Below are 27,241 nucleotides of genomic sequence, written 5' to 3'. Positions count from 1 at the left end.
TGTGCTGGATCTCTACCTACTTGAGCTTTGTAGCTTTTTTTTTTTTTTTTTTTTTTTTTTTTTTTTTGTGGTACCTGATTTAAAAGTCAGAGGGAAAACACAGCAGGAGACACACTCAAGCTCAGAGTACTGTACATATATTTGTTTGGGCAATCATCATTATTTGAAGATGACCAATGTGCAAAATTGGCTAAGAATGTTGCCGGTGTCTTAGCTTTGAGTTAAGGCACGTCGAGCGATGAGGCCGAGGACCAGTAGGACAACCGGCGCAGCTGCGACAATCGTGGTGACGTACTGTTAATAGAAAAGTAGTGCATTACAGTATTATGGCGAGACAATTAACAAGCAAGAAAATTCATTACTAGGACTATTTAATATTTCTTTTTTTTTTGTGGTTGGACGTGTAGCTCTAAGGTAAAACAAAGTAACAAAAAAGTTACTTCTTTTTTCACGTACAGTGATCCCTCGCTACTTCACACTTCAAACTCCGCACCATCAGTCCATCACGGATTTTTTTCCAATAAAAAAAATTTAAAAATAAATAAATAAATAAATACAGTATTTTATTTTAAAATGTTATGATATATGCATGAATAGATGTACAAATCATTGTTTTCTTTTACATATTGTTATATATATATATATATATATATATATTAGGGCTGTCAAACGATTGAAATTTTTAATCGAGTTAATTACAGCTTAAAAATTAATTAATCATAATTAATCGCAATTGAAACAATCTATAAAATATGCCATATTTTTCTGTAAATTATTGTTGGAATGGAAAGATAAGACACAAGATGGATATATACATTCAACATACAGTACATAAGTACTGTATTTGTTTATTATAACAATAAATCAACAAGATGGCATTAACATTATTAACATTCTGTTAAAGCAATCCATGGATAGAAAGACTTGTAGTTCTTAAAAGATAAATGTTAGTACAAGTTATAGAAATTTTATATTAAAACCCCCTCTTAATGTTTTTGTTTTAATAAAATTTGTAAAATTATCAATCAAAAAATAAACTAGTAGCCTGCCATTGTTGATGTCAATAATTACACAATGCTCAAGGGTGCTTAAGCCCAAAAAAATCCGTCACACCCAAGCGCCAGCAGAGGGCGACAAAACTCCAAAAAACACAAGTAACAGGTGGACATTGTGACACTGTGCTGTCATTTTAATCTGTTTGAGCGGGGCATGTGCGTTAATTGCGTCAAATGTTTTAACGTGATTAATTTTAAAAAATAATTACCGCCCGTTAACGCAATAATTTTGACAGATATATATATATATATCTATATATATATATATAGATATATATATAGATATATATATATACACATACACACACAGTGTATCACAAAAGTGACTACACCCCTCTCATTTCTGCAGATATTTAAGTATATCCTGACAAAATGAAACTCTGACACATTAAAAAGTAGTCTGTGTGCAGCTTATATAATAGAGTTTATTTATTTTCCCCTCAAAATAACTCAAAATAACGCCATTAATATCCAAACTCCTGGTAACAAAAGTGAGTACACCGCATGGGAACAACGTACATCCCTAAACGTCCAAACTGATTACTGCTTGTTATTTTCCCTCCAAAATGTTATGTGACTCGTTACAGGAGTGCTGTCAGCATTGCTGCAGAGATTGAAGAGGTGGGGGTCAGCTTGTTTGTGCTCAGACCATACCCCGGACTCTACATCAAATTGGTGTGCATGGCTGTCACCCCAGGAGGAAGCCTCTTCTGAAGACGTTGGTTTTTGCATGGTTTTTGGTTCGAAACAAAGTAAGTACGCGATCATGTCTCGATAAAGTCATGGTGTCTGTAATTCTGTTCTTGCGTGCTCTCACTTCCAGATAGGGTTTTGCTGTTTAATTTTTTTGTTTGTTTTTTAAATGCCCTCCTGATCAAAAATTTTTCTTCCCCAGAAAATTGAGATTTTAAGCTTTCCAATGATGTATCACACATGCATATCGGACAATTTTGAAAGTTGGCTAAATTGGGGGTCTCAGAGCGGAACTTCAAGTCACCTGAGTGTTTTCCGCCATATACATATAAAGTTTTTTTTTTCTTTTCTTTTTATTACTTTGGGGAAAAAAAGGGAAAACACGCCTTGTGTGTACCTCTTTCTAATAATGGTAAATCTGGATAAATTTATTGAACACAGCAAAGAAAAACTTTTTTTTTTTTTTTTTTTTTATGTAAGTAAGCCCCACCTCTACTTTGCGATTTTTTATTTTCGCGGGGCGGGTCCCAGTCAACCACGAAAAACAAGGGATCACTGTACCTGCATTTAAGGTAGGAAGTATATTACTCATTGGCAGAAATAGCTTTCAAACCCAAATCTTGAAAAGTTAAGAACACAAACCTTAATCGTAGCACTATATTCCTTTTGATAAACTTGTAGATACACTTTGACGAGAGCCAGGCTGCAGGGCAGGTAGGAGTCTAAATTCTCAGAATCTCGACACCTTTCAGCGAGACAAAGCAGAGAAAATAATTAGTCAGCAGACAGACCATTAAATACACGTTTTAATGATGATTCCTCAACATGATCACCTTTTGTACAAAGCAGTTTGAAGCTCGAAGTCATGTTCTGAGTAGAACTGAGCAAGGCCGAGCTCAATGAGCAGTGGCATTTGTAGCCTGTAGCCCTCTTCGACGAGCAACCCCAGGTTGTACCATCCCTTCAAGTGGAAATGTACAGGTATTTATAGAATCCTTGTAAACACAAACAAGTGCTAATATGAAAAAAAAAAAAAAGGAAAATTGCTATGTGACCTGTGGATCATTCCTCAGCGCAGCCCGTTTGTACATCTCGGCAGCAGATGCCAATCTCTTGTGGCCGTCTACAAGTCCGCCGTACCACATGTCACCCATCCTCAGCATTGCTGCTCACAAACAAGGTTAACGACTCACTGTAGTTGCCAATTTGATGTCCTCTAGCCAAATTTACCATAAGAGTCGGGCTTCTGATTGTGGACTGTGAGGTTATAATATCTTCTCTTGCAGTTTAGTGCAAAACTAGGCTCAAGGAAATTCCCCTGTGGATAAACCCAGCAGAAATAGCCTATAAGAGTGTGGAACAGTGTGGAAAGTTAACTGTGTTGTGAACTGGCCTTGTTTTGATCACACAGATACGCCACATTAAATTGGGCAACCGCGACACCCAGTTCAGCAGCCATCATGTAATAGAACAGTGAGCTGAACCTGGAAAGAAGATAGCACTTCAAAAGTATTGGAATGGGAGCATAAGGTAATGTATTGTGTCTTGTTACAACATCATGTTATATTATACAGTGGTATGAAAAAGTATCTGAAACTTTTGGAATTTCTCACATTTCTGCATAAAATCACCATCCAATGTGATATGATCTTTGTCAAAATCACACACATGTAAAAACTATGGGGCGCCGTTTGTAAAGCAGCACATGCACAAAAATATGAGTTCCAACCGTTTCAAGATTTAGCATTTAGGATAAAGGATATAAATTTAGGATTTAAATTAAATATTTAGTTCTGGATTTAAACAATCAGGTCCAAAAAATTTTATTGAAAAATAAATATTTAAGTTGCTAAATAATGTTGTAAATGTGCAAAAAAAAGTGACTAAAAATTTCACACAACGTTTTAAACACTGTTTGGCGCTAAATGTGAGAAAATGTTGTCGTAATTTTGAGCATGTGCTGCTTTACAAACGGCGCCCCATAAAAAACTGTCTGCTTTAACTAAAACCACCCGAACATTTATAGGTTTGCATATTTCATGAGGATAGCATGCAAACAATAATAGAAGGGGGTAAAATAAGCAAGTGAACCCTCTGCCTAAGGAGACTTAAAGAGCAATTGAAACCAATTTTTACCAAACAATTTAAGTCAGGTGTGTGCCCAACCAGTGATGTGTGGTTTAAAGGTGCCCTGCCCACTATAAAACACACACCTGGTAAGAACTGTCTTGATGAGAAGCATTGTCTGATGTGCATCATGGCTCAGTCAAAAGAGCTGTCTGAAGATCTGTGATCAAGGATTGTTGATTTGTATAAATCTGGGAAAGGATACAAAACCATCTGTAAAAGTCTGGACGTTCATCAGTCGACAGTCGGAGATGTTATCTACAAATGGAGAGAGTTTGGCACTGTTCCTTCATTCCCAAGGAGTGGCCGTCCACCAAAGACGATGCCAAGAGTTGAGTGCAGAATACTCAGAGATTAAAAAAAAAAAGAACCCTAGCGTGTCTGCTAAAGACTTACAGAAATCACTGGCACAGTCCAATATCTCTGTGCACACATCAACTATAATAGTATGTAAAACTATGGCCAAGAATGATGTTCATGGGAGGACTCCACGGAGGAAGCCACTGCTGTCTAAAAAAAAAAAAAAAAAAAACACTGTTGCTCCTTTAATGTTCATGAAAAGGCACTTGGACACTCCACAGAAGTTTCGGCAAAATATTTTGTGGACTAATGAAACCAATTTTTTGGGAGTACCACACAACATCATGTGTGGAGGGAAAATGGAACAGCTCATCAACATCAACACCTCATACCCACCGTGAAGCATGGCAGAGGGAGCATCATGATTTGGGGCTGTTTTGCTGCCTCAGAGCCTGAGCAACTTGCAATCATTAATGGAAGAATGAATTCAAAGGTTAATCGGGATGTTTTGCAGGAAAACCTGAGGCCGTCTGTCAGACAGTTGAGGCTACAAAGAGGATGGATGCTGCAACAAGACAATGATCCAAAACAGAGAAGTAAAACAACTTCAGAATGGTTTCAGAAGAACAAAATACACTTTCTGGAGTATCGAAGTCAAAATACAGACTTGAACCCCATTGAGATGCTGTGGCATGACCTAAAGCAGTGGTTTTTAACCTGGGTTCGAGCGAACCCCAGGAGTTTGGTGAGTAAGTCTAGGGGGTTCGGCGAAGGTAAAGGAATGCAGAGCCCTATTTTTGTACGCTGATTAAATCCAGGCAAATTTGCTGTTTAGACCAGGTTTTGGACTGGTTTGCTCCCAATTTACAGGCTCAATCCATTTCTTTTAACTATTAGTCCTCGATCTTGTGGGAGGAGGAACTGGTTTGCTCAGGTGACGGTCGACTCACACTTGGTATGAGGGAATACAACAGACCAATGGGCAGTGTGGTCTCAAATTTTGACCTGTTTATAAAACATACTGTCAAAATGAGAAGAATTTTGAACGTGAATTTGCTACATTATTAGCTTGCTAGCTTAGACATTATGGTTTTGAATGACAAAAAGAACTTAATAATCTAATTCCGAAGGGTTTGATAAATCCACATGTGAAACTTGTGGGGTTCGGTACCTTGAGCAAGGTTAAGAACCACTGACCTAAAGACAGGGATTCATGCCAGATATCCCAGGAATCTGACTGAACTACAGAAGTTTTGTAGAGAAGAATGGGCCAAGTTTAGTCCTGCTCGATGTGCCATACTGATATGCAGCTACAGGAAGCGTCTGGTTGAAGTTATTGCTGCCAAAAGGCCGGGGGGGGGGGGGGGGGGCAAACATTAACCCATTTTATCCCGAATTTTCCCCAGACATGCAAACTACCAAACCGGGTTGCCCCCTTTCAGTAATCAATAATAAAGAAAAAAATAATTTAAAAAAATATTATTGTTTTCTGGTCACTATTGTGACCGGCGGGTTGAAATGGGTTAAATGTGATGGTTCACTTACTTATTTTTCCCACTTCTGTCATTGTTTGCATACTATCCTCATTTAAACATGAAAGCCTGTTAATATTCGGGTGGTTTTAGTTAAAGCAGACACTGTTTTTTCATCAGTGCGGTTTTGACAAAAATCAGATCACATTTGATGGGGATTTTATGCAGAAATGTGAGAAATTCCAAAAGGTTCAAATACTTCTTCATACCTCTGTATACTGTATATTTGCATTAGCTTTTACTTTGCTTTAATCTGCTCAAATAAGAAAGATGCACTTACAGATCACGTTTCAGAAAGGCATCCAGAGCTTGCCGTAGCAGCCGGCCCAGGTATCCATTTTGCTCAGCTGCCCACTTTGCCCATCTGTGATCAAGTAGAAATACGTTTTAGAGTGCTTTGTCATGAAAATAAAGTACTATTTTTACTAAAATAAAAAGGGGCCAACAAGACAGCATCCGACGGACTGCGACTGACACGACCGGAAAGCCCAGTGGACCAGATGCCTGCGACTTCCACCGCACCCCTGATGTGTCCTTGCTTTGCAGCCTTTAGAAAGTACTGGAAGGCCATGTACTGTAGGAACAAATTGTAGAGAACAAAAACGTGCTGCAATGGTTAATAGCTGATGTTGAATTATTAAATTAACCACAAAGTATGGTCTTAAAAAGTGGAAATGGTGCTGAGCACTGGATGTAGTAATCTTCCTACCAGGTCAGGGTCTCTGCCTGGGTAAAGCCCGAGCAAGTACACAACTCCGAGGTTGAGAGCAGCGTCAGCGTTCCCGAGGACATCCGCCTGCTCCCACAGCACCACTGCCTTTTTGTAGTCCTGCTCAAAGCGCTCGTAATACCAGGCCATGGCACTCAGGGCAGGGACAAAACCCTGAAGGAACAAATAATGACAATTGGAACCATTGGAATGGTTATATGAGCCATTCATTAATGGTAACCTTGCACAATTCAATAACTGGAAAGATTTTTTTAAATGATCTATTCAGGAAAAAAAGGAAAAAAATGTATCCAAAAAGCTTGGAATGAATGAATAACAAACCTTGTCCATTGCTTTTTGCAGGAACTTGACACCTTTGGGAATGTCCTTTTCAACCCCATGTCCCTACATATTGGGGAAAATAATGCCATCAGATAAAATCAAAATGCCGCGGCACCTTGACTTTTAAGCGGGAAAAAATATATTTTTGTTGTTATGAATTTATGCTTCTCACTGTTGAGCCTGAATTACTCATGACTTTGAGTAAGGTCCCAACACAGCCACTAGAGGGTGGTGGCAAACATTTCAACAGCTGACGTCGTGGTTACCACACAGTCAAGTCCAGGTTTCTGCTGTTTTGTGCTTGCATTCTGAGTTATATCAGTAAAGATAACCATAATTCACCATAGACTTCACTATCAGTTGACGGGAAACGGGGTGCGGAGCCGCTCCGTAGGGGGCCTATTTTAAAAAACTTAAAATATTTTCAAAACCAAAGCCGCTAACGACCTAAAACCAAAACAGGCACCTCCCTTAGGCATACAGTGGGGCAAATAAATATTTAATCAACCACTAATTGTGCAAGTTCTCCTACTTGAAAAGATTAGAGAGGCCTGTAATTGTCAACATGGTTAAACCTCAACCATGAGAAACAGAATGTGAAAAAAAAAAAAAATCACATTGGTTGATTTTTAAATAATTTATTTGCAAATCGTGGTGGAAAATAAGTATCTGGTCAACACCAAAAGTTCATCTCAATACTTTGTTATGTACCCTTTGTTGGCAATAACGGAGGCCAAACATTTTCTGTAACTCTTCACAAGCTTTTCACACAGTTGCTCGTATTTTGGCCCATTCCTCTATGCAGATCTCCTCTAGAGCAGGGATGTTTTGGGGCTGTCGTTGGGCAACACGGTCTTTCAACTCCCTCCACAGACTTTTTATGGGGTTGAGATCTGGAGACTGGCTAGGCCACTCCAAGACCTTGAAATGCTTCTTACGAAGCCACTCCTTTGTTGCCCTGGCTGTGTGTCTGGGACCATTTCCATGTTGAAAGACCCAGCCATCTCATCTCATCTTCAATGCCCTTGCTGATGGAAGGAGATTTTCACTCAAAATCTCTCCATACATGGCCCCATTCATTCTTTCCTTTACACAGATCAGTCGTCCTGGCCCCTTTGCAGAAAAACAGCCCCAAACCATGATGTTTCCAGCCCCATGCTTCACAGTGGGTATGGTGCAATTCAGTATTCTTTTTCATCCAAACAAAAGAACCTGTGTTTCTATCAAAAAGTTCTATTTTGGTTTCATCTGACCATAACACATTCTCCCAGTCCTCTTCTGGATCATCCAAATGCTCTCTAACGAACCGCCGACGGGCCTGGACGTGTACTTTCTTCTGTAGGGGGACACGTCTGGCAGTGCAGGATTTGAGTCCCTGGCGGCGCATTGTGTTACTGATAGCAGCCTTTGTTTCTGTGGTCGCAGCTCTCTGTAGGTCATTCACTGGGTCCCCCCGTGTGGTTCTGGGATTTTTGCTCCCCGTTCTTGTTATCATTTTGACGCCACGGGGTGAGGAGAAAGTTGAAAGTCCGTGTTGCCCAATGAAGGCCCCAAAACATCACTGCTCTAGAGGAGATCTGCATGGAGGAATGGGCCAAAATACCAGCAGCAGTGTGTGAAAAGCTTGTGAAGAGTTACAGAAAATGTTTGGCCTCCGTTATTGCCAACAAAGGGTACATAACAAAGTACTGAGATGAACTTTTGGTATAGACCAAATACTTATTTTCCACCATGATTTGCAAATAAGTTCTTTAAAAATCAAACAATGTGATTTTCTGGGGTTTTTTCCCCACATTCTGTCTCTCATGGTTGAGGTTTACCTATGTTGACAATTACAGGCCTCTCTAATAGTTTCAAGTGGGAGAACTTGCACAATTAGTGTTTGACTAAATACTTATTTGCCCAACTGTATATGAGTCTCCATTAGCAGCGGCATAAGAAAATTCAGTCATTTCCGTAATTAAATCCCGATTAATTCTTTTTTTATCTAAGTATAACAAAACTTAAAATCGCTATAAAAATTCTCAGATTTTACACTAGATGCACAAAAATCACCAAATGCAGAGTTAATCACCTATATTTTCAGGATCAGTAGCAATAGTTAACATATCATTTTTACCCGAAATATTGACTTTTCGATTCGAAAATTTGATTTTTTTTAATTTTGTGCAATTTTGACAGTTTTTGACAATCTTGAAGTTTTCAACAGCTAATAAATAAATCACTCAATTTTCACATCAGAAACTTATACCTCGAGGAAAGCGTGCAGAATCATCTTAATTCTACTCAACAAAAGCAAATTTAGCATCACAATCACAACTTTTTTAGGTTGAATTCCGATGTCATTATTGCATCAGCACATCTTGCCGGCTATCTGGCCCTCGTCATTTTTAGCTTAAAATGTTTCATAAAATAAAACACGTATACCGTATTGGCCCGAATATAAGACTGTGTTTTTTGCATTTAAATGAGACTGAAAAAGTGGGAGTCGTCTTATATTCGGGGTCTAGACATTAGAACCATTCACGACGCTAGATGGCGCCAGATATCATTGAAGCAAATGCTGAACTTGAGGAGTAATGTTCTGTCATGACAGATCTCAGCTTCTCTCGTTTAACCAGTTTGCATTATTTTCTTGCAATATTTTTCCTTATTCAGATTTGTTTCAAGACTAAAGTTACAATTAGACCTCACTTTGATGGTTAATGCAGTCATTGCAATTTTGTTGTTTTATCACAATAGATTGGTTTATTTACATTTCAAAAACCAGAAGCCATTCATTTACGAATGTGATTGCACTTTAGGTTACATATTTAAATGTTCAGATATTAAGATTTGAATGAGGCAAAATAACATGCTTTTTCTCTCAAATATATTGTTATAATCATTTGTTTCAGATGTACTGTAATTATTTTCTGTATAGAAATTAATTTGGTGTTCAAAAAGTCTTTTTTCAAACTTGAGTCTTGAAAAAGAGGTTGCTGTCTTATAATCAGGGTCTTATAATCAGTTTCCCCTCCTTCTCCTTGCAAGCTTTTCAACTAAAGTGAGTTCCTGTACTGTCCTTATTTTGGGTAATATTATAAATGTCTACCTAAGGATATGTATTGGAACTTGACACTGGGCAGTTATCATTCATTTTACGTCAATATTTCAAGCTAAAGTCACGCTAATTTTTTCCATTCATTTATTCTTTTTCACATTTCAAAATGCATGCATGGTGCTATTTTATATAATAATTACCTTGAATCCTCCACCAAATCACTTTTGAGACACTCTTGCCTGCTTGTATGCACTCAAACTTTTGTCCTGTTTCCACCTAAATCCGTCCTGTTTCCACCTAAATCCGCTATTAGAGTTTGAGTTTATCGCAGTGAATGCTGTCACGACGCTCTGCCTTGCCAGGCCCCCTACGGGTAGCCGTGCCGCAATGTCTGTAAGAGCTGTCTTGTCAACTGATAGTGAAGTCTATGAATTCACCTCTCAAAACAAACTTGAAATTTACCTGCAGAAGGACGATAGCAAAGTCATACATGGAAGCAGGGTTTTGGAGGTTGACTGCCCCTCGCTCATAGTGCCTCATCGCTGCCTCAATGTTGGGTGACACTCCCTGCTGCCCCCAGAAAAGCATGCGAGCCAGGGATTCCTGTAAAAATGAAGATGGAGTATGACTTCCTTGGTCTGTGTTGCTTGTTCTTCAAAACACAACAGTCGGGGTACTTCAGCATCGGGGACACCCTGATGCGCCTGATGCTCCAGCCACTGGAAGATGTGATGGTGTTCATTGGTCTGAAGTTCGAGGATCTCATCATCATGCAGGTAAATGTTTTCAACATACACCTGAAGTCCAGGAAAAAAATTAAATAGGGTAGTTTATTTGGTAAATTACAAAAGTGACCAACTTCTGAGGGCCCACTATCACCTGATGTGATGAGGGCTTATGTCGGTCCAGCGTGGTCTGTTTGGCAATGTTGGCGTAGTATGCATAGGCAACATCCTCATCCGGGAAGACCCCGTGGAGTCCCTGAAGGTGCAGGTGGCCTAGTTGCAGTAGAGCTAGCCGATGGTCCTTCTGGGCCGCCAACAGGGCCAGCAGCCATGCCTAAGCGAAACCATGTTTTTCATTGACTTACATGAACTCGCCTCCACGTGACTGAAGATGACCACTGAGAACGGACCTTACTGTGGTCTTTCTCCACCCCCTGACCTATGCTGTAGAGGACTGAGGAAATATGCAGAGCTGCAGTGTTACCCAAGCAGCCGGCTTTAAGGAGCATAGGTAATATCTGACCCAAGACTAGCATTTCACTCCCTCCACGCAGTTTGTGAAGCGACAGGTGATACAGTGTACGGCCCACGGCTTGAGGGCTGACACTTCCTCCACCTGCAAAGATGACGTTCACGTTCATCTTAACTAATGCTCTGCTCGATATGGTGATAGACACTCAATCCATTTTGATTGAGAGGGCTAGCAGCGCATTGTACCTCGTCAAAACGGACGCTCAAAATTATTTTCTGTTGGTAACTCATTCACTGCCATTGAAAGTGATAAACACCATGTTCACACAGAGGAGCAAATAAGTATTTAGTCAACCACCAATTGTGCAAGTTCTCCTACTTGAAAAGATTAGAGAGGCCTGTAATTGTCAACATGGGTAAACCTAAACCATGAGAGACAGAATGTGGGAACAAAAACAGAAAATCACATTGTTTGATTTTTTTAAAGTCTAACTTCTTCTAACGATGTCTAACGAGGCTCCACTCATTACCTGTATTAATGGCACCTGTTTTAACTCACTATCGGTATAAAAGACACCTGTCCACAACCTCAGTCAGTCACACTCCAAACTCCACTGTGGCCAAGACCAAAGAGCTGTCGAAGGACACCAGAAACAAAATTGTAGACCTGCACCAGGCTGGGAAGACTGAATGTGCAATAAGTAAAACACTTGGTGTAAAGAAATCAACTGTGGGAGCAATTATTAGAAAATGGAAGACATGCAAGACCACTGACAATCCCCCTCGATATGGGGCTCCATGCAAGATCTCACCCCGTGGCGTCAAAATGATAACAAGAACTGTGAGCAAAAATCCCAGAACCACACGGGGGGACCTAGTGAATGACCTCCAGAAAGCTGGGACCACAATAACAAAGGCTACTATCAGTAACACAATGCACCGCCAGGGACTCAAATCCTGCGCTGCCAGACGTGTCCCACTGCTGAACAAAGTACACGTCCAGGCCCGTCAGGTTCTCATGTTTGGAGGAGAAAGACTACTGAATTGCATCCGAAGAACACCATACCCACTGTGAAGCATGGGTGTGGAAACATCATGCTTTGGGGCTGTTTTTCTGCAAAGGGACCAGGACGACTGGTCTGTGTAAAGGAAAGAATGAATGGGGCCATGTATCGAGAGACTTTGAGTGAAAATCTCCTTCCATCAGCAAGGTCATTGAAGATGAGACTTGGCTGGGTCTTTCAGCATGACAATGATCCCAAACACACAGCTATGGCAACAAAGGAGTGGCTTCATAAGAAGCATTTCAAGGTCCTGGAGTGGCCTAGCCAGTCTCCAGGTCTCAACCCCATAGAAAATCTGTGGAGGGAGTTGAAAGTCCGTGTTGCCCAACGACATCCCCAAAACATCACTGCCCTAGAGGAGATCTGCGTGGAGGAATGGGCCAAAATACCAGCAACAGTGTGTGAAAAGCTTGTGAAGAGTTACAGAAAACGTTTGGCCTCCGTTATTGCCAACAAAGGGTACATAACAAAGTATTGAGATGAAATTTTGGTATTGTCCAAATACTTATTTTCCACCATGATTTGCATATAAATTCTTTAAAAATCAAACAATGTGATTTTCTGGGGGGGGGGGGGGGGGGTCCACATTCTGTCTCTTATGGTTGAGGTTTACCCATGTTGACAATTACAGGCCTCTTTAATCTTTTCAAGTGGGAGAACTTGCACAATTAGTGGTTGACTAAATATTTATTTGCCCCACTGTAAATGACCTTAAATGGCCCAAAATTACCTGATTGCCTGGCATTGGCTGCCACTGACAGCCATAGACGTGGCATAGACGTTCGTTCATTCGCTGCCACCCTCCCATTTCAAATGGATTGGACGTCTACTAGTGATAAACTCATTCCAATTCACAGCAGAAGCTTGTTTTTCTCTTTATTAGTTGTTGGTCAGAAAATCATTCTAGGATATTCTACAAATGTATCGATAATCATTGTATCGCCATATCGTGAGATCGTTATCGTGATTTTGTATCGTAAATCGTATCATATCGTGAGGTACCAAGAGGTTCCCACTCCTATTTCTCATCATCTGCGCTTTGCCAAATTGTTGTATATAGTCAAATCGTCTCAAAATATGATTTTCCTTCCAATATTAATGCTTTTTAAGACTTTCTTTATGGTGTCACAGGCACTTTAAGAGAATTTGAGTTATGTCTACTTAAAAAGTGAGCATGATCAATAGGAAGTTTTATTTTTTTTACAGTGTAGGAAGGGTATTGATCCGTTTGCTTAATTTAGTTTTGAGGAGTATTATGCCAGAGTTACTGTGTAGTCAATGTAAAAACGCTTACCACGCTTGAAAGTCAGATGCTTTGCAATTTTGGTGACATATCGCGGAACCGCCCCTTCCCACAACTCACACTTCTTCATTTTATCTTTTCGTTTCACAATGTCAAACTCATCCAAACTGTTGGCTGAAAAAAAAAGATTTGTTTAGGAATGTTGACAACATGTCCTATTGGAATAAGAGGTTTACTACCTGAGTCTTTGTTTTGCTTGGCCAGGAGAGAGTAGAACCGTATGCTTTGGCTTACATGGAGAGAAAGTTCTCGACAGGTGTCCATCCATCCAGTTAGATCCAGTTTTCGGATGACAGCGGGAAGACAGACTTCTGACTGTGTGTGGAGGAGAGCGATGATCATAAGATGCAGAACATACAGTCCCAGACAAAAGTCTTGTCGCTTATCCATTTTGTAGAAACAATTGCTAATAACCTGACTTTTAATTATTCAATTGGTTTCAGAAATGGCTAACGTGAAAGCTAAGACCCTCCCAAATGATGTTGAATGTACAAAAATATAATTGTTTCCCTGAAATAAAGATTTATCATTTAATGAAGACATGAAGGTCAAATTTTGGCAAGACAAAAGTTTTGTCGCCTACAGAAAGTAGTGTGAAAATTGAACAAAAAATGTACTTCAAGTACAAAAATGTTACATATCATAAGCGAATTAACACTAGAAGTATTTGCAAGTAAAGAGAAAGTAGCTTGACTTAGGAAGGGCCAAACCAGTCAGGCAGGTTTGCAAGGAAGGTTTCGCCCAACCCCCTCCTGAGGTAATGGCTGAATTTGCAAGTAAAGAGAAAGTAGCTTGACTTAGGAAGGGCCAAACCAGTCAGGCAGTGATAGGGGAAAATATTACATTATGCTTTTGTGATGTATGATTGCTTCTGTGACATAGATTGTAACAACTTGTATTGTTTTTCACCTTGTTCCCATAGTTAGGAGACGCGCTTGAGAATCTCACGAGATAACTTGTTTGGACACGCCTGGGTCCCATAGTTACACGCCTGGGTCCCATAGAGATAACTTGTTTTGCACCCATAATATTTACCATTTGTTGGCATCTGTTGCAGCACAGCTCATTTGTCCCATGTGAAAAGCCCTTTTTGAAGGGGGCTGAACCAAAAGTAGCTTAAATGTTTGTGATTGGACAGGGCCGCGCCGCTCAGGGGCGGAAGTTGGCCTCTCCACCTCCGAGGGGTGCGTCCTTACAAAACTGGACATTTCCGGGCGACCTGTGAAGTCCGCCAGGGGTCACGTACGGATCGCCTGGCTTTGCCCCTTTGCCGCTTTACTGGAGTGTTGTTGGCTTCCCACTCGTTTGTCACGGTAAGCAATTTTCATTTCTAAGGGACAACTAGTTGTGCTGTAACGCAACGCGGGGGTTCTGAGATTGACAAACTCAAATCTAGCATCACGTTACCATTTGTTTGCTTGTTTTTGATATCTGTTTGCTTGCTCTTGTGGGATCGTAATCAATAACATATAATAATAATAATAATAACAATAACAATAATAATATCATTATTCTGCATTTTCTAATCAATAAACATTGTCTATTGAGCAAAAGTGTGCCTGTTACTGATTCACCGCGAACCCGGAAGTTTCGGAAAACTGGCAGGTTTTGGCCCTTCCGAAGTCAAGCTACTTTCTCTTTACTTGCAAATTCAGCCATTAGCTCAGGAGGGGGTTGGACGAAAAATCTTCTTCAGTCAGGCTACTTTCAGGCACTTTTACTTATTACTTGACACTAAACTGCAAAACTTCTGAGGATATTTAAATAATAGTATTTTAATAATTCTAATTTATTCGAATGTATTTGTTTGAATACCCTCTACGTGTTAAAAAACATTTTTGAAAAGATCAATTAACAATTTGCTGTGGATATACATTGATATACATAGATATTTATATATACTACAACTAAGCACCCCAAGCAACGGTGGTAAAAAGAAAAGCACTTCACATGAAATTGCTGGAAAAAAAACATGCAAGATTTGTAAATACCACTCTTTGTTCAGAAACAAACTATCATTCAGGTTTCATACAATGGTGTAAATATTACACCTAATCTGAAACCAAATTAAATTAAAACTGAACTAGTGCTCCACATCTACTGTATGTGCATGAATTGTGGACCCTTCCGTTAGTTGCAAGTGTTTGTTTTGTTTGCTTTGCTTAAATTAAATGAAACAAGCTTGATACGTCCAAATAATATTCTAACAGATGATGACCAGTATTATCTACAAAGGGCACCACTAATTGTAATGTTATGTCATGTTTGTTTTGTTTTTCAGTTTAGCTAAACGCACAAGTGCACTTTTTATCGTCGCTTTTGGTTACCTAACAACTGGCCGAACGGACTTATGACGTACGTGAGTGTGAAGGGGTATCCCAATTCGTAATGCTAACATTTCAAGCCCTACTCCTTATTGCTCCGTTTGAAGGGCCAAGGGGTAGGAGTAGAAAAACAGAAATGGGATCTGGCCGGCGTTGCATAACTAATGGCCTCATTTACAAAAAAAAGGCTAGGCTAGGCTAGGCTAGGCTTGGGGGCGGATCCCAGGGTGTCCCAAAATGGGACACCAGTGGGACTTCTAGTGTAGTGATGCTGTGAGATCCAAATTTAATATTTTGTATGACTTCCATTGGCTTCGACAAGAATTTATACAATGTATTTATGAAGTCATCAGGAACATCAAAGAAAGCAGTCTTGCATGCCTCCCAGAGTTCATCAACATTCTTGGTTTTCGTCTTCCATGCTTCCTCTTTCGTCCTGTTCATGTTAGTGACTGGGCTGGCCAGTCCTGGAGGATCTTGATCTTCTTTGCCTTGAGGAACTTTGGGGTAGAGATTGAAGTATGCGATGGAGCACCATCCTGCTGCAGAATTTGTCCCATTTTATGGTTAGGAATGTAAGAAGCAGCTAAGATTTGTTGATATTTCAGACTATTTATGTTGCCTTCCACCCTGCAGATCTCTCGCACACCCCATACTGGATGTAACCCCAGACCATGATTTTGCCACCACCAAACTTCACCGTTTTCTGAGTGAATCTCCGATCCATGCGGGCTCAAGTAGGTCTCCTGCAATATTTGCGGCGACTGTAGTGAAATTCAATGGGAGATTCATCAAAAAAATCTACCTTTTGTCACTTTTCCAGCGTCCATCCTTTTGACAGACTGTGGGCCTTGGCAAATGCCACGTTTTTTTAATTCTATGCACCCGGAGAGATAAATAGTCTGAAATATCGACAAATCTTAGCTGCCTCTTACATTCCTAACCATAAAAAGGGACAAATTCTGCAGCAGGATGGTGCTCCATCGCATACTTCAATCTCTACTTCAAAGTTCCTCAAGGCAAAGAAGATGAAGATCCTCCAGGACTGGCCAGCCCAGTCACCAGACATGAACATTATTGATCATGTCTGGGGTATGATGAAAGAGGACGCATGGAAGACGAAACCCAAGAATGTTGATGAACTCTGGGGGGCATGCAAGACTGCTTTCTTTGATGTTCCTGATGACTTCATCAATAATTGTATGAACCCTTGCCGAAGCCAATGTAAGTCATACAAAATATTAAATTTGGATCTCGCAGCACCACTACTTAATCTAGCTGGCCTGTTGTCACTTTCAAGCCCAGAAGACAGGTTGTGGTGAAAAAGCCACCATACAATAGACCAAACTACTGACAGGATGTGACTTTTCTTTTTAAGTGTTTACTTGTCCCGTCAACTCTTCCAGTTTTATCCTCTGTGTAAACCGATGGAACATACTAGTCATGTTTTTTTTTTTTTTTTAAACTTCATGCATGGAAGCATACCGTAGTCAGACTTATAGTATGTCTCCCATATACTGTATGTGTGTGTAAACTGTATGGAGATAGAAAGGTGCGATTGGATGGTTGTCTGAGTCAATGAACACCTTCAGAGGTCGTTTTCTCTCTCTTCCGAATAGGCTTGCCCAGTTGGACAAAACAGTTGTTGCTTGTCGGACAGTGAACCGCTCAGGCAGGCAATTGGGAGGACAACCTTTTTACATCTTCTAAAAGCTTCAGTTTGCCTACTGTACAAGGGACGGTGTAATGAAAAACAAACAAAACATTTTTTATGTGGTGACATACGACACTTCGCCCTTTTCGCGGGGCTAGGTGTTGGAGGTTGCTGCCAAAGCAATTTTTCCTTCTGCTCCTTTTTTGCGCCCACATGAGAGTGAGCCAATTCCTTTGCAAGACCCACCAAGAAGTCCACCCGTTTCTTATATTCAAGACGCTAATAGCAGCTATCCAGAGTGAAACCACCGCTTCACACCTAGGCAGCGACGCCACAGGAGTGTGTGTGTGTGTGGGGGGGGGGGGGGGGGGCTGCTTGATTGTTTCTTTGAATGGTCTATTGTTTCACAAAGCCCAGTCGTCAGTTTGGTATCTGGGTCATTTGACACCTTTCTGGTATTTCTTCATAGCCCTTAAAAAACCCGGGACTTCCAGTGTTAATTCGCTTGTTTTATGTAACATATTTTTGTATTTGAAGTACATTTTTTGTTCAATTTTCACACAACTTTCTATAGGTGACAAAACTTTGAATGATCAATCTTTTTTCAGTGATATAAATATATTTTTGTACATTCAACATCATTTGGAAGGGTCTTAGCTTTCATATGAGCCATTTCTGAAACCAATTGAATAAGTAAAAGTCAGGTTATTAGCAATTGTTTCTACAAAATGGATAAGCGACAAGACTTTTGTCAGAGACTGTAGGTTGTCACTAGATTTTGGCTTACAGGGCTTTGAGGCAACACTCTATTCCTGTAGTAAAGCGATGGTCCAAAGTAACCTTCGACACCTTTCATGTATCTCCCACCTCCAATGACAAAATATCCATCGGTGTCATTCAGTCTGATGTCGTGACTGAGCCTGTGCAAGGAGAAAACCCTTCTTTGAAGAGAGTTGATAAATAAAATACTTGTTTGTAGTTTACCCCTAATAGACAAGCTCATGAACTTTCATGTTGGAAAATTTGCTGTGTGCTTTACTTATGCCTACCAAATTTCAGTGGTGGAATGTAACGAGGTAAAAATAATTTGTTACTGTATTTGAAAACCCTGCGATTTTGCAAGGTCTCCCACTTTTAGAAATGATGGGCGGGTTTGAAATTTTCATTGTAGGTGCTTGTCCACTGTGAGAGACAATCTAAAAAAATCCAAAATCACAGTTTATGATTATTTAACAATTTATTTGTATTATACTGCTGCAAATAAGTATTTGAACACCTGAGAAAATCAATGTTAATATTTGGTACAGTAGGCTTTGATTACAATCACAGAGGTCAAACATTTCCTGTAAATTTTCACCAGGTTTGCACAGATGCAGCAGGGATTTTGCACAACTGCTCCACACAGATCTTCTCTAGATCAATCGGCTTTCTGGACTGTCACCTAGAAACACAGAGTTTTAGCTTCCTTCAAAGATTTTCTATTGGATTTAGGTCTGAAGACTGTGTAGGCCCCTCCAAAACCTTGATATTTTTTTGGGTCTTCCAACATTGTTCTGTTGAAAGACCCAGTCACCAGCCATTTTCAATGCTCTAACTGAGGTAGGGAGGTTATTTCCCAAAATCTCACAATACATGGCCCTGGGCATCCTCTCCTTAATTCAGTGCAGTCGTTCAGTCCCATGTGCAGAAAAACACCCCAAAATCATGATGTTACCACCCCCATGCTTCACAGTTGGGATGGTGTTCTTGAGATGGTACTCATCATTCTTTTCCCGCCAAACACTATGAGTGGAATTAAGATAAAAGAGTTCCATTTTGATCTCATATGACCACATGACTTTCTTCCATGACTCCTCTGAATCATCCAAATGGTCAGTGGCAAAATTAAAACAGGCCTGGACATGTGCTGGTTTAAGCAGGGGAACCTTCAGTACCATGCATAATTTTAAACCATGACCTCTTAGTATATTACTAACATTAACCTTGGAAGTGGTGGTCCCAGCTCCTTTTCAGGTTACTGACCAGCTCCTCCTGTGTAGGACTTGGCTGATTCCTCACCATTCTTAGGATCATCGAGACCCTGCGAGGTAGGTCTTGCATGGAGCCCGAGTCCGAGGGAGATTGACAGTCATGTTTAGCTTCTTACATTTTCTAATAATTGCTCCAATGGTGGATCTTATATCATTAAGCTGCTTTGCCATTTCCAAAACGGTACAATTTTATTAGTCCTATTTTCTTCCAATTTTTTTCCATTTTCTTTCCAAAACTAGTTTAAAGGGCTGAATTTGAAAAAGTTATTCATGGTAAGCTTTTCATGCAATAGTTCCTATCTCAGTTGTCTACATACACACCTCTTCTCTGTTGATTTCACAGTTCTACCCTCTTTGCCGAAGCACACTGTGGTGATCGTCACCTGGCAACACAGCAGTGAATCTTTTTACTAGTCATTCATACCATTATTATTTTAACAACAGACGACTCACCTCTCTGCCTTGTAACATTATGGTGATTCGACACCATTCCTCTAAAGGCACCTCGTGCTGGACCAGGAAAGCGGTGGATTCCCCTGGCTCTCCATGCAATTGGACATGCAGTTGGCCTGAGAAGAAAACAGTGGATGACAGTTACAGATTTTAAGGACAACATTTTTAAATTAACCAGGGGTGGGATCAACGGGGATTATTGCTCACCTTAAGGGGGAACCTCGGACTTTTGCAGGCTCTAATAAGCCAAAATTGTTCTTTTACTAAAATGGGTTATTAGAAACACATAAAATATTGCCATTTATTAAAAAATCAATAATAATTAGTAGTTTTAACCTACGGCGGGTGCCATGTTTTATGCACGCAATGGACGCTCGGGGTGACGACGTAGTTTGTCACTGTCACTAGACGAACCGGTCTTCTGCAATTCCTTCCTATGCGGTGTTGAAATTCGCCTCCCCGGCCCAGACGCACCCGCGGACAGCACCAACCAAAACAAGTGCCGCTCGGCCGACGCTGCCCCGCGCGCGCCCGCCGGGAAGGCCGAATCTCGCGCGTCCTCTTATTTTAACCCTTTGTACTGACTCCATGTTTCAAAAGCTTGAAGAACACTCACCGAAAACAGGTTGACAATTTATTCGTCGACAATGGTAAAAACAAGGCAAAACCAGACGACGGAGGGACAATTCTGGATCCAAAACAAGGCTATATGTTTCCGAGCAGAAAAATCTGTGTTATCTCAGTGTCCAGTCTTTCTAAAGTCTTTGCTGAGGCGGGCCTTGTCGAAGGCGTTTCTGGGCGTTGCTTTTGGGTCATCCCCTCTGTGGCCAGTTTTGGGCGGCTTAGGTTCGTGCGCGGATTGGGACGCCCGCTATCAACTTTGCTGTCCGGGCTGGTTGTACTTGTTTTAGGACAAAGCGCTTTGTCCTTGGAGTTTGCTGGGAGAGCTGATTGCCAGAGTTGGTGCGTCAATCTTGTGATAAGACGGCATTGTGTATCTCTTCTATTTCTTCTCATTAAACTATGGTGTTCTATTTATTTTATATTAGTAGTGTAGTCCTACCGTAAATATGAAAATGATACTATTTCTTGATTAATTATATTACGTGTGTTAGACTAATGCAAACAGACGGTGCCTACGAAAACCTGTACCATTTGTATGTGTTAGACTATATATGTGTTAGACTAATGCAAACAATTAGACGGTGTGTGCGATGACGATATCTTTTCTCCTTCAGCGACAAGACGTCCAACACATGCGCACATCGGTTAAAAGCGTCGAGTACATACTATTTGTGTTTTTATTGAGTCTTTTGTTACCTTTTCATTGCCTCAAAATACTTTTTGTATGTGTTTCTCTCTCATACTTTTAAGCATTCCCCTTTCTTGTGGTAGCTTTAAAGCATATTGTTTATCTGTTGACCACATTAGTCACGTTAGCAGAGTGGTCCCTAGGCCTGTCGCGATAACACATTGTATTTGGCGATAGATGGTCTCATAAATTATTGCGATATTACTGCCTGTTTTTATTTGTTTTTAACCTATTCAACCACAAACATAGTGACAATACATCGTAATAAATCACCTATTCAAATGCAATAAATTGTTTTTGTTAAATAAAACACAAACTATATTAAAAATTAAAAAAAAAAAAATTTTTTTTTATTTAAAAAAAACACACACACAATGTATAATGAGTTTTTTTTTAAAGCTAGTTAGGTGAAGAATATGAAATAGGTGAGAAACCCACTGTCATTATTGTTGTCTGCCAATTAGCGCCCATTAAAAGTGTTAATGCAACAAATTTGAAGCCAAATTATTATCATTTATTACATCGTGTTATCATTGCCAATCAGATTTTTCATAATGGGTCTCATTTTAAATTTATTCTTAGTCTACAATCTGAAGTACATGCAATTGCCTCCAGAAATCTATACATTACATGCTTTTATTTTGAAATGTTCACCAGAAGCATGCAGTGGCGCCACCAGGGGGTGGCCAGGGGTGGCCACGGCCACCCCTATAAATTGGTTGGCCACCCCACTGGCCACCCCACTTGCCAGTATATCGTTAGATTGTTGTAGCATCAGTTATGCATTTCATCCCAAATGAATGCATTTATTTTGTTTTGTTAAATGTAGGGCTGTCAAATTTATCGCATTAACGGGCGGTAATTAATTTTTTAAAATTAATCACGTGAAAATATTTATCGCAGTTAATGCATTCGCAGTACGAATCATTCACGCATTGCCGCAAACAGTCTACAATGGCGTCGTTTTACTTCTATACAGAGATATGAGGCAGTACTGTCAAGTGAGTGGAGTAGATAAAAGCGTTCACTGGTGCTCTTAATTGGCAAAAGATTTGTCATCTCTCCCACAGCAACCATAAATATTGTGGGAAGCGACGTGGGGAAGAATGACAGGAGTCGATCTTTTTCTTAACACCCTGTAGTGTACCCAACGCAGAGAAGATATAGCATTTGCAGCCACCACACAAAGTCATGGTTGCACCACTTCCCATCATGCATTTGGGCAGAACAGTTAAGTCGCTACTGTATCATTCACTGAAAGCTCAACAAATACACTAGATGGCAATATTTAGTCACAATATACAAACTCACATTTATCCTTTAAGAATTACAAGTCTTTCTATCCGTGGATTCCTTTCACAGAAACAATGTTAATAATGTTAATGCCATCTTGTGGATTTACTGTTATAATAAACAAATACAGTACTTATGTACAGTATGTTGAATGTATATATCCGTCTTGTCTTATCTTTCCATTCCAACAATAATTTACAGAAAAATATGGCATATTTTAGAGATGGTTTGAATTGCGATTAATTACGATTAATTAATTTTTAAGCTGCGATTAACTCGTTTAAAAATTTTAATCATTTGACAGCCCTAGTTAAATGTACACCTTATGCCTAATATATACATCACAAAATAAAACAGATTTGTTGTGGAACTCAAAATGTTGACTGGACAGTTACGGACTATGCACATTAAATCATTAGTAACATGAAATATTACACAATACACCAAAGAATATCAGTAGCCGTGTCCTTAAGTCTTTCTGATAGTTTTCCCCTGACTTTTTTACTGCAATAATATAATGAAAACCTGAAATTATAGCATTTAGTTTTGGCCACCCCAAGATTTTAAGTGGCCCCATCTGGCCACCCCTATGAAAAATTTCTGGAGGCGCCACTGGAAGCATGTTTGCTAAGCCACTAACCGTAAGCTTTACACTCAGTAAAAAGAAACAACTCTTTTGTCACGCGTGTTGTATCAGTAATAGTTTTGTTCGCATCGCTTGCCAATTCTTTAATCTAGTGAGTTTTCATGTTTGATATGTCACCTTTTAACTGCAATTTTGCGTTGTGGAGAAGACTGTCAATGTTTTATAGCAGACTAAAGTACATTGTCTTTTTTCCATTAGCCTCAATATAGCAATGCTAACGTTTTACAATGTTTAATATAGAAGTGTTTCCTTATTTTGTATGTCTGAACTTTAATTCCATGGCATGTTGATGGCCAATAAACATCTGTGAAAGCTACTGGAGTCTCATATGTAATCAACACGCACGCACGCGTTGATTAATCACAACCAGGAAAATTTCCGCCCTCATTTTTATTTATCGTGCGATAATTTGACTTATTGCATATCACGACAGGCTTAGTGGTCCACAACCTCTTTTGCACCATGGACCAGTGCGGCATGGGCCTTTTTTTCACGGACCGGCAAAGTGTGGTAGAAATTGACAGTAAATATAAAATACACAACGGGGCTGAAAATGAATATTAAGCGCAGGGAAAATGTCACTCACCATACGCTGAATCAACCTTTTTTTAACAGCGGCCTCTCCTGAAACGGCAAATATCTGTGCTCGCAAGTATAATGAGGTTTCTTGGCTTTAGCAATACAGTTCGCCATGAGGTATGATGCATTCAGTGTATTCTGTTTTGTTTCCTCGTTTTCTTGTTTTTAACCACATATTATGCAGAATGGACTTGGTTGTAGGCTCGGATAGTGACTTTTTCCCCATCAAAAATCTGTCCAAAGACACACAGACACACAACTGCAGCTAAAGTTACTGTTTACATTGACTGGCGCTGGGCTGCTTTAGGTCTGCAAACACACCAGTAATTGCGGCCAACCACTAGATGGCGACCTACACAAAGTTTTACTCAGATTACTCTCTAGACTAGACATGGATATTGATGTATCAAGGCGACAGTCACAGGCCAGATTGCAGTCGTTAACAAATGATTTATTATTTCTCTGCGGCCCGGTACCAAATGCGCCACAGACCGATTGTTGGGGATCACTGACGTAGCATATTGAAACCATCCTTATTTGATATTACTACGTTTAAGTATTATCTTAAGGCATCTGTAGTATGTTCTGTCTGTATGCATCTAAACAAAACAAGCTGAAAGCGCACGGTAGTACTTTGGATGTCAAATTCACCTCTTGTAGATTTTCGTTGGTGTAGCACATTTTGGCAGAACACCAGTTTTGTCCTACTCGCCTCTCGTCTCATCCCGTCTTTCCTGCTCATTTTGCTTTTGCTTGTCATTTTGTGAAATATCAACCGAAATATCAAATGTTCCTCTCGTGTACAAATTGAAAGGGCTGAACAGTTTACATGTTTATGTCACTAGTCATACTCTGGAAGCCCAGTAGCGTAACCATGGTACGTCACCACCATGCAAACTCAGCAACAATGGCGACCTACTAGTTAAACAAAAATTTGTATAAAAACGAAAACATTAAGAGGGGTTTAATATCAAATTATTTGAACTCACAAAGACATTTATCTTCTCAGAGCTACAAAACTTTCTATCCGTTGTTCCCATTAAAAAATGGTTCAGTCATTGTATGGTTGGTATACAGTGCCTTGCAAAAGTATTCGGCCCCCTTGAACCTTGCAACCTTTCGCCACATTTCAGGCTTCAAACATAAAGATATAAAATTTTAATTTTTTGTCAAGAATCAACAACAAGTGGGACACAATCGTGAAGTGGAACAAAATTTATTGGATAATTTAAACTTTTTTAACAAATAAAAAACTGAAAAGCGGGGCGTGCAATATTATTCGGCCCCCTTGCGTTAATACTTTGTAGCGCCACCTTTTGCTCCAATTACAGCTGCAAGTCGCTTGGGGTATGTTTCTATCAGTTTTGCACATCGAGAGACTGACATTCTTGCCCATTCTTCCTTGGAAAACAGCTCGAGCTCAGTGAGGTTGGATGGAGAGTGTTTGTGAACAGCAGTCTTCAGCTCTTTCCACAGATTCTCGATTGGATTCAGGTCTGGACTTTGACTTGGCCATTCTAACACCTGGATACGTTTATTTTTGAACCATTCCATTGTAGATTTGGCTTTATGTTTTGGATCATTGTCCTGTTGGAAGATAAATCTCCGTCCCAGTCTCAGGTCTTGTGCAGATACCAACAGGTTTTCTTCCAGAATGTTCCTGTATTTGGCTGCATCCATCTTCCCGTCAATTTTAACCATCTTCCCTGTCCCTGCTAAAGAAAAGCAGGCCCAAACCATGATGCTGCCACCACCATGTTTGACAGTGGGGATGGTGTGTTCAGGGTGATGAGCTGTGTTGCTTTTGCGCCAAACATATCGTTTTGCATTGTGGCCAAAAAGTTCAATTTTGGTTTCATCTGACCAGAGCACTTTCTTCCACATGTTTGGTGTGTCTCCCAGGTGGCTTGCGGCAAACTTTAAACGAGACTTTTTATGGATATCTTTGAGAAATGGCTTTCTTCTTGCCACTCTTCCATAAAGGCCAGATTTGTGCAGTGGACGACTGATTGTTGTCCTATGGACAGACTCTCCCACCTCAGCTGTAGATCTCTGCAGTTCATCCAGAGTGATCATGGGCCTCTTGGCTGCATCTATGATCAGTTTTCTCCTTGTTTGAGAAGAAAGTTTGGAAGGACGGCCGGGTCTTGGTAGATTTGCAGTGGTCTGATGCTCCTTCCATTTCAATATGATGGCTTGCACAGTGCTCCTTGAGATGTTTAAAGCTTGGGAAATCTTTTTGTATCCAAATCCGGCTTTAAACTTCTCCACAACAGTATCTCGGACCTGCCTTGTGTGTTCCTTGGTTTTCATAATGCTCTCTGCACTTTAAACAGAACCCTGAGACTATCACAGAGCAGGTGCATTTATACGGAGACTTGATTACACACAGGTGGATTCTATTTATCATCATCGGTCATTTAGGACAACATTGGATCATTCAGAGATCCTCACTGAACTTCTGGAGTGAGTTTGCAGCACTGAAAGTAAAAGGGCCGAATAATATTGCACGCCCTACTTTTCAGTTTTTTATTTGTTAAAAAAGTTTAAATTATCCAATAAATGTTGTTCCACTTCACGATTGTGTCCCACTTGTTGTTGATTCTTGACAAAAAAATTAAATTTCATATCTTTATGTTTGAAGCCTGAAATGTGGCGAAAGGTTGCAAGATTCAAGGGGGCCGAATACTTTTGCAAGGCACTGTATATAAGTTCTCAATTTGAGACCTAGAACTATGTTTAAATTAGGTAAAAGTAGAACCAACATGAAAAAGTAGCAATTGTGGAGACTTAAAAAGGGAAAATGTTGGCCATTATACAACCATTAAAAAAGGAAGAGCAATGAAAGACTAACAAACATGAAAATTGAATGGTTGCCTTAGGTGAAAAAAACTTGTACAATGACATACCGTATTGGCCCAAATATAAGACGATCCACTCTTTTTCAAGACTCAAGTTTGAAAAAAAAAAAGGACTTTTTGAAGACCAAATTAATTCAGAAAATAATTATATATAACAGTAAATCCGAAACAAATGATTATAACAATTAAGGGTGTAACGCTACATGTATTTGTATTGAGCCGTTTCGGTACATGGTGCTCGGTTCGGAACGGAGGCGTACCGAATGAGTTTGTGACGTAATGTAACCCTTACTTTTCGAGGCTGTGAGTCGATCGGGTTACAGTTTCTTTGTGTAGATTATATTTACTCCGTCTTCTCTACTATAATGAAGACCAACACGGTAGGACAGTATAACCCAGAAACGTCAACGGCGCCACAACGTGGCCGCCGCGAGAACGCAGTGAAACGCGGGCGTTAAAGTCAATCAGCCAATGCACACCAGTCGCAGTGCGGCCGCGTGTTAGACGCGTCCCAGAAGCGGCTCAACACGACGCACGCGAAAAGAACAGCAGACTTTATTTGACGCGAGACGTGACCCTCCTGCGTCAATACTACTACCGGTAGCTAGGATCGGGCAAACTGGAAGTCACTCGTGTAAAAATACGGTGGATCCGGTCGATTTTCAAACTAATATGCAATCGTAACCCACTTTTTGAGTCCATCAGATCTCTTGAGTTGTAGATCG

At 40.1% G+C, this 27,241-nt stretch overlaps 1 protein-coding gene across 1 annotated transcript in view; it reads right to left on the bottom strand.

Annotated features, from left to right (window-relative positions):
• The window catches only part of LOC130917040 (protein sel-1 homolog 3-like), a 34,271-nt gene that overhangs the window by 1,294 nt on the left and 5,736 nt on the right, over nucleotides 1-27,241 (bottom strand). The window contains exons 6-24 of the mRNA XM_057838091.1: nucleotides 19,826-19,941; nucleotides 19,694-19,755; nucleotides 18,130-18,262; nucleotides 13,544-13,679; nucleotides 13,356-13,478; nucleotides 10,937-11,142; nucleotides 10,681-10,860; nucleotides 10,479-10,598; nucleotides 10,264-10,404; nucleotides 6,759-6,821; nucleotides 6,417-6,590; nucleotides 6,154-6,281; nucleotides 5,988-6,071; nucleotides 3,142-3,232; nucleotides 2,979-3,066; nucleotides 2,804-2,913; nucleotides 2,582-2,709; nucleotides 2,391-2,493; nucleotides 1-294 (exon numbers count right to left, since the gene is read on the bottom strand). The exon at nucleotides 1-294 is cut by the window's left edge and continues 1,294 nt beyond it. Coding sequence (XP_057694074.1) covers nucleotides 211-294; nucleotides 2,391-2,493; nucleotides 2,582-2,709; nucleotides 2,804-2,913; nucleotides 2,979-3,066; nucleotides 3,142-3,232; nucleotides 5,988-6,071; nucleotides 6,154-6,281; nucleotides 6,417-6,590; nucleotides 6,759-6,821; nucleotides 10,264-10,404; nucleotides 10,479-10,598; nucleotides 10,681-10,860; nucleotides 10,937-11,142; nucleotides 13,356-13,478; nucleotides 13,544-13,679; nucleotides 18,130-18,262; nucleotides 19,694-19,755; nucleotides 19,826-19,941 — 2,270 coding nt within the window. The 3' untranslated portion in view covers nucleotides 1-210. The remainder of the gene's footprint in view (nucleotides 295-2,390; nucleotides 2,494-2,581; nucleotides 2,710-2,803; nucleotides 2,914-2,978; nucleotides 3,067-3,141; nucleotides 3,233-5,987; nucleotides 6,072-6,153; nucleotides 6,282-6,416; nucleotides 6,591-6,758; nucleotides 6,822-10,263; nucleotides 10,405-10,478; nucleotides 10,599-10,680; nucleotides 10,861-10,936; nucleotides 11,143-13,355; nucleotides 13,479-13,543; nucleotides 13,680-18,129; nucleotides 18,263-19,693; nucleotides 19,756-19,825; nucleotides 19,942-27,241) is intronic.

This window comes from Corythoichthys intestinalis, chromosome 6, assembly GCF_030265065.1.
Source record: "Corythoichthys intestinalis isolate RoL2023-P3 chromosome 6, ASM3026506v1, whole genome shotgun sequence".
Classification (NCBI taxonomy): Eukaryota; Metazoa; Chordata; class Actinopteri; order Syngnathiformes; family Syngnathidae; genus Corythoichthys; species Corythoichthys intestinalis.
Note: the sequence above shows the minus strand (reverse complement) of the source record. Positions and strands in the feature narration are given on the sequence as shown.